At 41.1% G+C, this 14,316-nt stretch overlaps 2 protein-coding genes and 7 non-coding genes across 9 annotated transcripts in view; 8 read left to right on the top strand and 1 right to left on the bottom strand.

Moving 5' to 3' along the window:
* The window catches only part of TAF1D (TATA-box binding protein associated factor, RNA polymerase I subunit D), a 12,486-nt gene extending 5,452 nt beyond the window's left edge, over positions 1–7,034 (top strand). Inside the window, exons 7-14 of the mRNA XM_005417816.2 lie at positions 594–635; positions 1,838–1,967; positions 2,320–2,366; positions 3,207–3,243; positions 3,556–3,627; positions 5,291–5,348; positions 6,195–6,270; positions 6,917–7,034. The gene's annotated coding sequence lies outside the window, so the exon portion shown is untranslated. The remainder of the gene's footprint in view (positions 1–593; positions 636–1,837; positions 1,968–2,319; positions 2,367–3,206; positions 3,244–3,555; positions 3,628–5,290; positions 5,349–6,194; positions 6,271–6,916) is intronic.
* LOC115949483 lies at positions 1,610–1,737 on the top strand. The gene has a single exon (XR_004082926.1). It is a non-coding gene; the product is annotated as a small nucleolar RNA SNORA40 (small nucleolar RNA).
* LOC115949484 lies at positions 2,060–2,198 on the top strand. The gene has a single exon (XR_004082927.1). It is a non-coding gene; the product is annotated as a small nucleolar RNA SNORA8 (small nucleolar RNA).
* On the top strand, positions 2,588–2,719 carry LOC115949487. Its single transcript, XR_004082930.1, has one exon. It is a non-coding gene; the product is annotated as a small nucleolar RNA SNORA1 (small nucleolar RNA).
* Positions 3,414–3,486, top strand: LOC115949479. The gene has a single exon (XR_004082922.1). It is a non-coding gene; the product is annotated as a small nucleolar RNA Z40 (small nucleolar RNA).
* Positions 4,158–4,289, top strand: LOC115949480. Its single transcript, XR_004082923.1, has one exon. It is a non-coding gene; the product is annotated as a small nucleolar RNA SNORA18 (small nucleolar RNA).
* LOC115949485 lies at positions 4,999–5,137 on the top strand. The gene has a single exon (XR_004082928.1). It is a non-coding gene; the product is annotated as a small nucleolar RNA SNORA8 (small nucleolar RNA).
* On the top strand, positions 6,314–6,443 carry LOC115949486. The gene has a single exon (XR_004082929.1). It is a non-coding gene; the product is annotated as a small nucleolar RNA SNORA25 (small nucleolar RNA).
* Positions 7,035–7,641: 607 nt separating the features above from the next.
* Positions 7,642–14,316, bottom strand: part of CEP295 (centrosomal protein 295) — a 43,024-nt gene continuing 36,349 nt past the window's right edge. The window contains exons 23-29 of the mRNA XM_031065996.1: positions 13,118–13,758; positions 12,320–12,493; positions 11,031–11,148; positions 10,077–10,283; positions 9,419–9,524; positions 8,880–8,979; positions 7,642–8,025 (exon numbers count right to left, since the gene is read on the bottom strand). Of these exons, the coding sequence (XP_030921856.1) occupies positions 7,978–8,025; positions 8,880–8,979; positions 9,419–9,524; positions 10,077–10,283; positions 11,031–11,148; positions 12,320–12,493; positions 13,118–13,758 (1,394 nt within the window). The 3' untranslated portion in view covers positions 7,642–7,977. The remainder of the gene's footprint in view (positions 8,026–8,879; positions 8,980–9,418; positions 9,525–10,076; positions 10,284–11,030; positions 11,149–12,319; positions 12,494–13,117; positions 13,759–14,316) is intronic.

The raw sequence follows: 14,316 nt of genomic DNA on the forward strand, positions 1-14,316 counted from the left end.
TCAGCAGGTAAAAGTAACCTGTGCTGAAGGAGCAAAAAGGCTTTGTCTGCTGATTGAATTTCCTTCAGATGAAACTGACATCTCTGGAGGTTTGCAGTAGGTGCTCAATATTGAGAGCAAGTCGAGCTGTGTTATTTACATGCTTGAATTAAGGTCCCAGACCTTTGTAAGAAGTTTCCCAAATGCAGCTTAATAGCTCTTGGTCTGCAAAAATTACTCTTCAGCATAAAGATGACAACTAAAACTGGTCCAGAATTAATGGCTAAATGTAACTCTTTTAGGTGTCTCCCTGAGAAATACTTAATGGCTTAAAAGATTTATCCTGGATCTAGAAGTGGGGTTCTTGGTAGGGTGTAGTGAGCAGGGTTTGTGGCATCCTGTTCATTCTGCAGTTCATGTAATTAATTCAGCTGTTCATGAGTGACTCAAAAATGAACTAAATTTCAATTCTGATTAGAACTAGATAAATTTATACATAAAAATCAAGCTTATCACAGCTGCTAAATTGATTGTTAAAATCAAGCCTTGATTTAAGTAATTTTCAGTTATTTGACTGTATATGACAGTTTTTATCACTTTTCTTTCTCTTCTAGTGTATGTTGTTTTGGAACCTCTTGGTTTTCTTGCTGCATAAGGTAAGATGTTACTTGGGTTTCAGTTTCGTTTCCTTCAGGTAGCTTTTTTTGCATTCTTTCACAAAAGGTTTTGAGAAGGCAGTGCTCCATAGTTAAAATAAACACATTACAGTGCTCCACAGCTGAGCAGCTTGTGAGTGTGAAACTTCCCAGGTATGAGTTCAGTGCTACATACCTTTCATCAATCTGACCAAAATTAAACCCTGTAGCCTCTCTTTGAACAAAAACTTGAGCTTTTGAATACTTCAAAGTGCAGTTTAAAAAAAAACCACAAGTGCTTTACCTTCTGTCAAATGCTGCAGCTTTATCTGATTTGGTTTGGACAACACTGCCTGGAATGTTGAGGAACTACTTTCCCCTCAGTGTCTTCCTGATGCTTCACCCACTTTCTGTACCAGGGTGTATCAACAGCTGCAGCTTCTTGTGGCTTCCCTGGGGTAAAATTCCATCTTAATTCCTATCTCTTGCAAGAACAGGAGGGACAGCAGAGAGCAGCTGGTAGTCTAGCATGTACGTGGCTGTGAAGACTTCTTACTGTAGGATGTTGCCAAGTTTGCATGGCTTGGGACAACGTAGGGAATAGCATGGAAAAAATCACCTAGTAAGGCTACAGCACAGGAAAACCCCTTTGACATGGGAAGCACTGAGCTGAGGGTGGGCAAGTAGTGAAACCTTACCAAGAACATTCTTGAGTGAGAGGATAGGAGCAGACATCTCACTTGGCCATGGCTGTAGGTAGAGAACTGCATTAGGTGCACATCAGGTTGGCACAGTGTGTGTTGTTCTGTGGAGTGTATGTGGTTCTGAGCTCCTCACCACAATTCCCTTGGTTCAAGCTACCTGTCTCTGGGACTGGAAAGCGTGGTAACTGTCAGCTTCTGCTGCTGCTAACAGTAAGTATGTAGTCAGCTGGGAAGTAGCTTCAAATGCTGTTTCAAAAATAGTAAAAAAAATAAATGTGTTCAGTCTGTTCCAGCACTTGATCAGGTTTTGTCTTTTGCTGTAGACAAAAAACCTGGAACCTAGTGCTTAGAAAAAACCCTTCTTTTGCAACCCACAGCTGATGAATGTATTAGTTGTGTTACTTATATGAAGGGACAGTATTTGCATGGCCTCAAGTAGCATTCATTCAAATACTGATCAGTCTGGAGTTCGTGTTGTGAATTTTCAGAAGTGTAGCTTGTTTGTATCTTATTTTTCAGATGAGCACACTCACACTGCAGCAGCAGTTCTAATTATTTGGGGATCTCTGGAATTCTTATGGCTGTTTGCTGACCTGATTCACAAATCCGTTACTTCAGTGAACACCTGTGCAGCATGGTAGCAAAAGAGGTGAGCTTTGTGTTTCTTCTGAGCTTCAGCATAAGACCACTGGGTTTCTACAGTTTAGTACTATTCCCACAGCAAGTAATCAGACTAATTTGTGCACTGTATGGTATCTGCACCCAGCAGTATCTTCCTGATGAGGTGTTCAAAAAGCAGTGCTACAGTATTTCAACAGCTGGCATCGTTGGTTTTCATGCAGATGTGCTGGTTAAACTTGGTATTTCTGTTGGAACAAGTAGATTTAGTGTTTATTAGTGGGAAGATTTTTCAAATACAACATCAAGAAACTGTTACACTGTTGCAGGATAAAAGTATAGTTAAACTAATGACATTGTTCCAAAATATTTTTTCTTAAAAGGGCATCCCTGTGATGTGTGGAACAGATTGGAAGGCCTCTACTTGGGTGTAAGTATTAAGGAAACAGTTGGGTTTTTTCCTAGGTGGAGGTAGTTGTATGAAGATAAAAGCTCAAGTCTTAACTTCCTGGCTGCCTTTTGACAAGAAAAGAAAAATGTATTTTGAAACAAAAATCCAAGCTCCAGATGACTACTAGAGACAGGTTTCTTTCCAAGTTACCTGGCTAAGTTTAAAACCCAGGCTATTCTAAAGACATTGTGGAGTTGTTATGCCTCGTTCTTCAGCAGCTAGACACAACCTGCAGTGTGTCTGAATTGGAAAACGTGGCTAGAAGAGTAACAGGTTCTGCTTTCCTCACTGTACACTTAATTGCAGTGGTGACAATGAGACCTGTAACAAATTCACTTAGTGGGACAATTCTGCAAACATACTTAAAAATGCAGCTACTATGAAATCTAAGCATAAATGTGAGTTAATGTGCCTCAGTTCTATATGCTATGTACCAAAAGAGGTAGAATTAGCAGTAGAGGAAAAATACTTGCAGTGCTGAATTCCTGTAGATGGTTTATTAAAAGCATATTTTTACGGTGTCTTACAACGGTCTCTTTGCTTTCTTTGTGAGATAACTCCCTTAGTTTTACCTTCTGTGCCATAGTGCTCCAGTCTCTTCAACTGCAGATGGGCCTTGCTGGTAGTTGTGTGATAAACTGGGGTGGTTTGATGGCAGATAAAGTGCTTTGTTGTGTCATCAGCATTCAGCCAGTGTAACTGGGCTACTCTCTGCCTGGCTTCGTACCGAGATAAAAGCACCCAATTCTTGATGAGCTGTTAAAATACCAAGAAAACTTTAAAAGTATTACTTAGATACAACAACTTATTTTATTTTAGGAAGTGCACCTGATGTCCAGTCTGAACTATTGTCTTGGTAAGTTTGTGTCACTGGTTTTTTTTTACCCTTGCTTGTTTCAAGTCAGCCACCTGTCTTTAACTTGGTGAGCTGATTATACTGCTGCTCCTCTCTTACTGAGAAAATGCAGTGTTGTTTCAGAAAACATGAGCGCTTATTTTCCGCAAACTTAAAGAGTGCTGTGAGAAAATTGTTGTGATGATTGGCAAAATGTTCAACTGCTCTGAAGAGAGTGAGTGAGAAGAGCCTTTCTGAACAAATCTACTTAGTACTATTGTAGGTTCTGCTGATCTGTATGCTGGTTTGTAACTTGTTCTTTTCTGGTGGCAGGTACTTAAAGACTAAGCACAGAAGAAAGAAATGCAGGCTGCCATTTCACAGAAGTCTGAAGCTGCTTCAAGGGTTAGTGTGACATCTGAAGTTCTGCCTATACCTTAAAGACTGAGGGGCTCTGGTTGTCAGTAGGCCAGGAGCCTCTCCGAGCAAGCTTACTGGTTTGTGAAGGTTTCAGGGACTGTTTTCAACATTACACTAGTATATCTTAATGGATTGTTAAAGGAAGAATTTATTGTAACCTAAGTTTGCCCAAGGAATGTTCATATAAATGCCTCAGTCAAGAACAAGGTAAACAGGTTAACTGCTTAAACTGATAGTTTTGCATTGATCAGTAAGTTACATGTAATAGGAAATCTACAGGGAGGATTCTGCAGAGTTCTGTAGATAATTCCCGTTGATGTCTGCTTCTCAGGTAACTTAAGTTGTAATTAAAAACTTGCTAGTATGACGGGAGATGCTAGTGCATCACCCTTTTCCTTCCCCAGAATGTCTTGAAACAGCATAAAATGAGACTTACTGTGATCTGTACCAGGTACCTTTCCAGTCTGCTTGATTTTGATTTATTATCTCTTGTGTTAATTTATAGCACCAGAAGTGTTGAGGTCTATCCCGATGGGATCTTTTCTGTAGGTTCATGTCGTTGGAAACGCCTCACAGAATAAACTTGTGGTTTGGCTTTACCCACTTAACTACCTGTTAGCTCTGTGGGATAAAACTGCAAGACAAATCTTAAAATAGAATCTGAGGAGTGCGGGATGCCCAGTGTTCTCCTTTAGGTGTACTGAAACATGCTTGGAATACAAAACAGAAAGTGATTCAAGTGGAAAAGCTTGGTTGGAGTAAAAGTCTGTGTATTCTGGGACTTCAGGTTCCAGACATTCTGAATTACATGGACTGAACTTTGTCTCTTGGCCAGGTTTTTGTGTAGGCACCTGACTTGTAACAATTTCTTTGCTGCTTGTTTTCTGGATGGCTTGAAACAGTCTATTGCCCCCTTTAATCATGCAGGAGTGATTATTATTTCTTGTTTCAGTGGCTGTAGGTAAGAAGAGACAGTAATGTCTGTTACGAAGTAACTTCTTAAACTTAGCATTTTTGTGTTGTATTGAGAGATGCTCCACAGTTTCATACTGAGCAGCAATATTTGGTTAATTTCTTCAAGTATGGGGTTTAAAGAGTTGATTTCTGAGCAGCTCAGCCAGTTTACTGCTATAGTGTTACAATCCCTGGATTCTGTTCTATAGAACAAAGAGTTCACAGTAAAAGAAGCAAAGTACTCTGGAAAAAGTATAAATCTTCACACAGGAGAATTCTGAAGCTGCTGTTTGTGTTAGTCCGTTCTCCATCTCAGCTGCACGGCAGTTCTGTGAAGAGTACCTCTTACTGCCTGACACCCTCTGGTGCATGCAAGAAGCTCAAATGGAAAATGAGCTGTGGTGTGGTTGAAGGTCTGTGCGCCCAGTAGACTTCTCCTGATGGGATGGTCAAAAAGCAGTGCTACACCAGTGCAGCATTTGGCATCCTTGGTTTCCAGTCTGCTGTGCCTGTTAAACCTGGTATTTTTGTTGAAACAGTCTTTAACCTCTAAAGGGATTTCAGTGTACTTACTTTCTATTTTCATGTAACAAATGAAAATAGATGTTTTAATTTGTCTTCATTTTGATTATCTGTGTGAAAACTGGCTGCTGGCCTCTGGAACTCAGCAAGTGCATTCAATTCTTTCTAATAGGTGCTTGAGGATACAGAATGAATTGCCCTGAGTTAAAAAGATGGAAGCAATTTGACAGGTAAGCACTCAGTTACTAGTTCCGTATGATTTTACAGTTGGTGTATTGGCTTTGTATGGCTGTGAACATGGGAAGTACTAAGCTGTTGTAGAACTAAGTGTAGAAATGGTTGTGAGTACCAGAGATTACTGGGTCGTGATCACTGCAGATCTTGGCAGTATTTGAGATCACTCATCTGTGAGTCATTCTTGTGTGTTTATTCATACTTCAAACTGCTTCAGCATACTTCAGAATGTTTCAGCAGTTGTGCAACCATTTGTAGTACAGGTGTCTGAATTAACTCTGCTGTTGGTTGTGAGCAATTCCTCAGTACTTGGAGTTTGTGCCATACTTAAGGCTTGGTCACAATTTGGGTTGTATATTGGCAGGATTGATTGGTCCTTCACTTGAAAGGATGGGCAGCTGGGCTATTTACTGAAGTCTTGTCAGAGCAGTGAGAGGAGTATCTGGTCATTACCAAGGCTGCTGGGATGTTACTGTTTCTGGTGAGCTGTGGACATGACCATAAAGCAAATCCACCAGACTCCTGTGCTGCCACATGGTGTGGCACCAAGTCTGCTGGGCATAAAGCTTTAACATGGGTCAAGGACACAAGACTCCCTTCTGCTGTTAAGAGCAAGTTCTGCCTGAGGTGTAGGGATGTATCCCTGGGAACCTTCAACACTTAAGCTACAGGGAAGCAAAAGTTCCAGTTAAGTGATTTGTTGATTGAATTCCAGAGCTCCTGCTGAGAGGTTGGTTCTTTGGAACAGAAGCAAAAACAGGAGATACAGGCTGTTCCATGTAATGCACCCAAGGTGCACTTTTCCCCTGTACTAACCAAATCCAACTCTTTTAAACTCCTAGGGTCTGCCACCAAGTTGCTGCTGCGTGTCAGAGGGATGAGTAACACCACGTGGGAGCTGCCAAAGTGAGTGTGAAGGTAAGGGCACTTACCAAAAAGGCTGAGACTGTAAAGAAATTAAAGGTCACTTCAAAGAGGGTTTGCGTGGCTGAAAAACCAGCAGCTCTTAACGCGGTGACCGCATATTGAAATCCTCTGCAGGATGCCGTGGACACTCTGTGTGTGCTATGGTCTATTTGTGAGGAGATAACACCTTGTGTAGGAGGGCCTTACTCTGCTGCCTTCAGGGGTTTTTGATGCTGATGTGGAGGAGAGGCTGCTCAGTTCCATTCTGAAGCAAGAACTTGCAGCATGGGGCATTAAGGAACAGGGTGGCTACAGTTGTGGTTTGAGCAGTCTTGCAGCCCAGTTGCTGTTTGTGTGTGCAGAGAAGGGCAGTGGAGCTGGGGAAGGGTCTGGAGCACAATTTTGATGAGGAGCAGCTAAGGGAGCTGGGGGTGTTAAACCTGGAGAAAAGGTGGCACAGGGGGAGCCTTCTGCTTTGTACAACCACCTGAAAGGAGTTTGTAGTGAGGTGGGGGTTGGCCTGCCAATTAATGAGCAGTAGGATGAGAGGAGGTGACCTCAAGTTGTGCCAGGAGAGGTTGAGATTGGATTTTAGAAAAGTTGTTTTTATTTGTTTTATTTAGATTGAAAATGCTAATAGATATTTTTCCTCTTTTAGATCCTGCTGATGTTGCTGCAAACCTGCTCCAAAGAACTGCACAGCTGTTCCAAACAAAGAACCTTCTCTAGAGTGTTCATTGCAGTTTTTTGAATTAAACATTCATTTCAACTTGCTACTCCATGCTCTACTGATAATCCCAGAATTACAAACAGCCTCCACCTGGGTCCATGGAATTTAACAAACTGGATTTGTCTTACGGTTTGCTGCTGCAGTACATTCAACTGCACCAGACTGAAAGAAACAAGTGAAAAGAAGTGTAGAGTTAATTCATCAAAAATCAGCTTTCTAAGAGTTCCCTTGGAGCAGATTTAGAGGAGGCTGCAAAAATGAATAGGCTCAGAGCTGGAGTTCCTCCTGGAGCAGAGAATGCTCCAGGGCAGTCTTGGAGCTTTACAGCAGGACCTTTAAAGGTCTCTTCCCAACTCCTACCTACTCCATGACTTGTGATACATTTTAACCAGAAAAAGCATTAATGAAAAGCCCTTTGTACTGCACCTGTTAATAACTAAGTTTACAGCAGAAGTTGACCTTTGAATTTGACTTAATTGATATGTACTTAGCTCAGAAAACAGGGATAGAAAGCCTCTCTTGGAAGAAGTAAATTTTTAATTCTGCCATTCAAGTGCTTTAAAATGTACCTTGTGACTGCAGGAAACCATACTTCTAATCTTAAATCACATAGTGCAAAGAACAGATTAAAAACTCCAGCTTTACAGGAGAAATGTTGGGTTACCCAGAAATTCAAATAACCTTAAAACTTTATTTGAAAAAAACATTCTATACATATATATTACAAAACTTAGAATCTCCTTGAAATATTAACATATAAGAAAAGCCTTTCAGGCCAGTAACTCAAAGAATGAAGAAAGCACAGTCCATCTGCAGCTGTGGTGAGCTCTGAACAGGGGACCACAGGGGTTTGGGGTACTCAGTTTTCCTGCAGCTTAAAGCTGAGGATTCCTGAATAGCTTCACAATTCACCATTGAGGCTGCACCACTCAGTGGCCTGGATTGCACTAACACCACCGTGTGCCCGTGTTGCTCAAAGTCTTTCCCTTTCATGGTGCTTTGCAAGTCTTCTTGGCCCGCAGTTTCTCCAGCATTTTCTGCAAATACAACAAAGCATGAGACCACAGTACTGAAGCTGAAGTGACTGCCCTAAAGCCAGCATGCCTGGGAACTGTGCCTGTAACCACATCAGCAATGGGCAGCGCTGGTCTGGAGCAGTGCCTCTGTTCCAGAGAGGCCACAGCTTACAGGGCAGGGGGAAGGTGTGCTTATTCCTCTTTTCTGTTAATGAAGGGATCTGTAAAGCCAATGTAACAAGAGTAGCCACTCATTCCACCATAAATGGGGAGGTGGTCAGGGCTAAAGGCAGGAATTCGACCTGGATTCTGCCATAGTCACAGCCTGTGAGGATTATCGAGCATTTCCTTCTTTTTGGTTGTCTGGGGTGCAACAGAGGAAATGGGGAATAGACAAGCTGAAGGCCCCTTGTTCAACCCTGTTCCACAACAACTGCCATCAAAACCCCACGATTCTTGCATCTTTCAAGTTAAATATGCCCAGTATCTTACCCTACCTAGAAGTAGCCAAAGCAGCCCAAAAAACACCAAACCCAGAATGCTGCCTTAAAATGGAAATTTAGTCATGTATGGACTAAGAAAAAGGCTGCTATTTTTTTGCTACAGACATTACAGCAGCTGCAGCCTTTTTGCTCAAGCCCAGGTCATTAAAAATTTCAGTCTGAGGCAGACATGCCTTCTAGAGAAAACTTGAGCTCAGCTGTTTTTCACAAGAAAATTCTTACATGGGCTGTACCAATGGCATCATTTAACATCCAGACTGGTTTGAGGGTGTCTATTTCAGCTCCATTCACACCACCTCTCAATTACTCATTGGAAGCTCAGTGAAATCAAGAGACCAAAGGGCAAGAGGACACTTAACAAGCTATCATTACCTTTTGAAACTCTTTAGCCTTTTCTCTGTTTTTAGCATAAGTTTCTTGCCTTGTTTTTTCTTCATTTCTGATTTTTACTTCTGCAAGCTGATTATAAAGTCTGTGAAAACAAAAATCAGTGTCTGGGCAGGAAGGAAGTGGCAAATAGGGAGTAGGTTAACAAACTTAAGGTTTTGCCCTGGGTCAGTTGCTACCAGCTGGAACAATATGACTGCACGCTCCAGTAGTCTGGAATCACTTCAAATTCTTTTTTAGCTGCATCAAACTTGACCCCGTGTCAGGCATTAAGTGGCACAGCTGCCTCAGCAGGGTGACACCAGCAGTGACCTTCCTCAGTGCCACCTCTGCACAGGCATTTCCCAGCAGGTACGTGCATCTAACACACCTGGCTCCTCTCCCACCTCTTCAATGTTAAGCAGCACTGGGTCCAAGTGGAAGAGCACAGACTGAGCAGCAGCTTTCACAGAACACAGATTAACTACTTTTTTCTGTGGTGTTTTTTTTTTTTTTAAATTCTCTCACTTGTGTTCATGCAATACCTGGATGTACGCTGGTGCATTTCAATTTCTCCAGACTTCCTATCCTCTGGAGATACTTTCACTTCTCCTACTTTTTTCAACTGACTGGCAAGTGCACCATTTTTTCCTAAGGGGAAAAAAAGAAGCCAAAATATGTCTGTATGTATATCCTAAATTTAAATTGCAAGTTCAGCTAACTCAAAAGCATGAGAGATTTCCAAAGATTTCTAAATGACATGACAAAACCCAAAACAAGCTAGCAGAATGAAGCAATAGAGATGCCATCCTGAGTTAAAAAAAATCCCCCCAGTGTCACTCTTGAGGCTGCTGCCTGTGCTTTGGGCCATCCATGGCTCTCCAGAGCCAACCTCCAAGTCCCCAGGAGCAGGTACTAGAGATGCACCAGTCTGCTAAACATGGCTGCTCTGTGATAAGCAGCTGAGGTTTGCAGAGGCACCTTATGATGATAAGGGTGGGCTGATTGTGAAAGATGAAGAGCCCCCCTAAAGGCCTTTACAGCACAGGCAGCCAGACAGTGAGGGAAAACAAAGCTCCCTGATTCCCTGAGAAAATAAATAATAACCCAGTTTGCAATAGCAAATATAAAATCTATTCTCTGATATGAGACAGCAATTGAAGGGATACCTAATGCTGTGTCTTGCCCCCCACATAAACCTACCAGAGCGAAGACCAGACTCCTTCTGTCTGCTTCTTAGATTCTCAGACTTTCCTCCTAGAAGCTTTCTTGCTTGCAGCTTTTCATTTTCTCTGTCCTTATTTTTAATTGCTTCTACTCTTTTCAGAGATTCCTGGATGAAATTCTGCTTCCTTTTTAAAAAAGATTTTTGTAAACTTCCGGGTGTAGCTGCAAATTCCAGCAGCATCACTGTGAAAGAAAAGGAAAAGTCTCCACATCTTTCACTTTAAACAATGAGCAGTAAGTCATGCATTTCAAGGTATTTCTAAAATGCTGAGCTCGAGCACTTTCGTAAATGGCATGAGGAGAATGGCACTGAATGATGAGGCATCTTGCAGAACCAGCAGCAGCTCAGACCTATGGAGTCCAGTAATAGTCAGCAGGTCTGTGCAGACTAATGCTGTGAGAAATACTGAATCAAAAGCAGCTGGATGCATCAAAACAGGAAGACCTGACAATCCCCAACACAATTAAGTTCTGTGAATTCCTGACCTTCACATTACTGCAGCTCATCTTGGACAAAAAAAAAAAAAGTCAGTTTTTTACTACTGTTCCAGATTACCATCAGAATAGGAAAAAGGACAATTCTTTGGCTATAGGACTTGGGTGACTAACAGAACAAAGGTACATAAATTATGACAACAAATCAGAAAATGGCACATATTTTTTCAAAATTAAGTCATTACAAAATCAAACCAATTTAGTGGTAGAGATTCTGAAGTTTCATGAGAGAGATCCTGGCCCAGGAAGAGACAAGTCCATGTGACACACACTAAACCTTGGTCAAAGGTACTACAGGCCAAGCCTGAACAGCAGGATGCACTTACCTAAGTAAAAGCAGCTCTAAGTTTTCCAAATGAGAGGTGTATTTTGTTGATGATTTTAATACTAAAAAAATAATTTCTACTTCAGTGTATTGAAAAACCACATAATTACCTGCAGTTTGATGTGATGGACAGTGACTTTTGTCGGAACTCTGGGCTTTGGGAGAACTGTCAGGCTTTATGAATGCTGAATCATCTGCATCTGGAGTTAGTGGCAAAAATTCTCTCTCCTGTTTCAAATGGATCAGTGATTGGATTGGAAATGCTTAACACGTATGACAAATTTGAGTGAAGCAGTACTACTGTACCACTAGCATAGACCCAGTACAAATAAAATAACATGCTTTTGCCTTTTATGCCTGATGCAAAGAAAAATCAGAAATGGATTTTGGTAATAGGTATGAAAAAGCTGTTTCCTAAATAATTTTAAAACTTAACAAAGAACAACAAAAACAAAAACCCCACCCCCAAAAACCCTAAAACCTCAAAAAGCCCAAAAACATCCATTAAAGACTTCTGCCCACCAGATTTCAATTGCGTGTTCTTAATACAGGTCTGCAAATCCAATTTCTTTTCCTTTCTTCCTGCTCTCTTCAGTTCTCCCTATCCCCCTCTTCCTGCTCTGTCTTTTCCCCCCTCTTCCCAGAGGCAGGTGACACCCACTGCAGCAGTATAGCCTCCAGCTGCCAACCTCCACCTCACCCATTTATCAGCTACTTGATAAAAACCCATCCTTAGACACTTTCAGGAATTCTCCAGATGGCTCTTGCAATTAGTGCGTGTAATCTGTTCATCTAAGAGACTCAGTTCTACACTGTAGACACTGGTTCTGCATCAGTGCTTCAGCACCCAAACTATGGTCTCACTACAGCCCACCCCTCTGCAGTTTACAACAGCCGTCGCTTTATATAAGCAAGCAGCAAGAAGAACACCATAGGTTAATTAAGTGTGGCAGTTCTGAAGAGCTGATTCATTTTCCCTCTAACTGCTGTTGCAGTCTGGTATGGCTCCATCCTCACAAGGTGAAGGGATTCTCCTTTTTTTTCCTGTCTAGTTCGTAGTTTTCATCTTATCCCACACTCTCATCCAGTTTTCAACTAGTAAGATACAGTTCACTCTTGCAAACACAGCAAGATGGTTTTGTTTTTTGCAGCAAGTCTTCCCAAACTCTATCTAGGTCAATATGACAAGGTAGTGACTCTAAGGAATATCCCAAATTTAGGATCTATTCCATCTGTCTGGAAAACACAACATCAAACCAAGATGATCCAAAGCAATTACAAAACTTGGAGAACACAACAACCTCTTGTTTTTCAACAGTGGATTAACTGATACAGTGAGGCCTCTCCTTACTGTGATTAATACTAAGCTCAAACCAGAATCACATTAGATAATGCTCACCTCAGTATAAACATTACATTCAGACTGATCCACACATGCTGAGTTATCCATTGCATCCTCCTTAATTTTCTCTTGGTTAGGATGTTCAATGTCTGATTCTACAATACTGATGTCATTGGAGCTTACCAGAGTGAGCTCAGGTTCTTCCATAATACCATGCCCTGACTCAGTCTCCTAGAAAATAAATTAATCAAGACATCAGTAAGGAAAAAAAGTAAAAACCCAGTATTTTCAGCAATTAGCAACAACTGCTGTCAGGAAAAGGAAGCTCATTTAACATATAGAAAAATTCATATATCAGAATTTGTATATCAGAATTCAAAAAGCTGAAACAAATAACCCAAAGCAACCAAACAACTACAAAAGCTCCCTGTCTCCACGAGTTTAAATTAATTAATTCTAGGGATTTTTTTTTTAAGCTACATCAACGCTATTTCTTTAAGTTTGCTTATGCTTTGGTTAATTTATTTACCTCCTTCAGGCTTCTAAATGGAGCCAGGGGCTGTTCAGTGAGCTACCCATGCCATGTAACCCAGCTGCATGAGCTCTATCACTTGGTGCTAAGAGAAGGAGATGCAGTAGGGATGCTACAGCTCCTCCAACCACTGTGGGAACTCTGCTCATTTAAACTACTACTAATTATCTCAGTGCTAGGATCTGGAAGAAGGAGTAGGCCAAAACTCCAGGAAACAGGAACTAGAACTGTAAAACCAACATTTGTCAAGCTTTCAGATATAAAAGGTCTAAAGGAACTTTGTAACAACAAAATCCCTGCTTTTGGAAATCTGTTCTACTCACCCAGACTGGAATATGACATGAGCTTCTGGGCACAGGATGAGAATGTTTTTCATGTCCTTGGAATAAAGAACTGTTCTGCTGTACAACAGGGTGCAAATGGATGTCTGAGTCTTCCAAGTTGGTTTCTCTGAGAACCCTCAGAGATTCTTGTCCTTCTGGAAAGCTCTGATCTGGCTCCTCTATGTCCATATTGCATTGAGAATGCAGCTCCACAGCTTTATTTACTTCATCTACATGAACTGATTTTTCAGGAAGCTTCACATCCTTCTTATCAAATGCCTCCAAAGGTAATTTTTCAGAAGACACAGTCTCTTTTACTAACTGCTGAGGGAAAGTTTCATCCATTGTAACTGGTATGGGATCTAGTTGATAAAATGATTTTTGCTCTTCCAGGTGAATCAGACTTTTGTTCTGCAGATCTTCCACTGAACACTGGAGATTAATACATCTCACACTTCTTGACAGCTCTTCATATCCACTTGTAGGTGAAATACAGCTCTCATTGCCTCTGTTTTTAATTCCAGGGGCTTGTTCAAAAGGTCTCTGTGACACAATGTTCATATCCCCTGGCTGATCAGCATTCTGACAGTCATCACTCAGAGTAGATTCTAATTGCAGTGGGTGAAAAGATTCTTCAGATCCTGTTTCAAAAATTGTCAGTAGTCAAACTTATTGCTAGAAAACAGAATTTCCACTTTAAGTCTCTCTATAAGAAGACTTTTCAGTAATGTATAACCAGAAGTCTAGTAAAAAGGAAGAAACATTTTGTTTAAAAAACTGCTAAAGCTTCCTCAAACATAATGCCATTAACATTACAGAAAATTATTCCATCACTGTACACAAAACTTCAAGAAACAACACTTGCTGCTTCTTAGAATATGTTTAGGGATGGACTTTGTGATGGTGCTGACATAGCTACACTGGAAGTCAGAACATTTTACAGCTTATACTCTGTAAATGGAAGCCCTCTGAGTCTCTTTTGGGCCTGCAACAAAGTCTCTAAACCAGAAAGAAAACCATTACTTGGGCAGAAAATCTTCAAAGTAGAAAGCAACATTCAAACTGCAACAGAGACCACTATTCCTATAAGGTACAGTATTGCACCCTAAATTATCTTTCTTTATCTGAGCATAGAAGTCAAGACGCCACTTTCCCCCAGAAGAGGCTGGGAAAGGAGAAAGACTGGGAAACAACATAAA

This window comes from Geospiza fortis, unplaced genomic scaffold (genome assembly GCF_000277835.1).
Source record: "Geospiza fortis unplaced genomic scaffold, GeoFor_1.0 scaffold16, whole genome shotgun sequence".
NCBI classification, from domain to species: Eukaryota; Metazoa; Chordata; class Aves; order Passeriformes; family Thraupidae; genus Geospiza; species Geospiza fortis.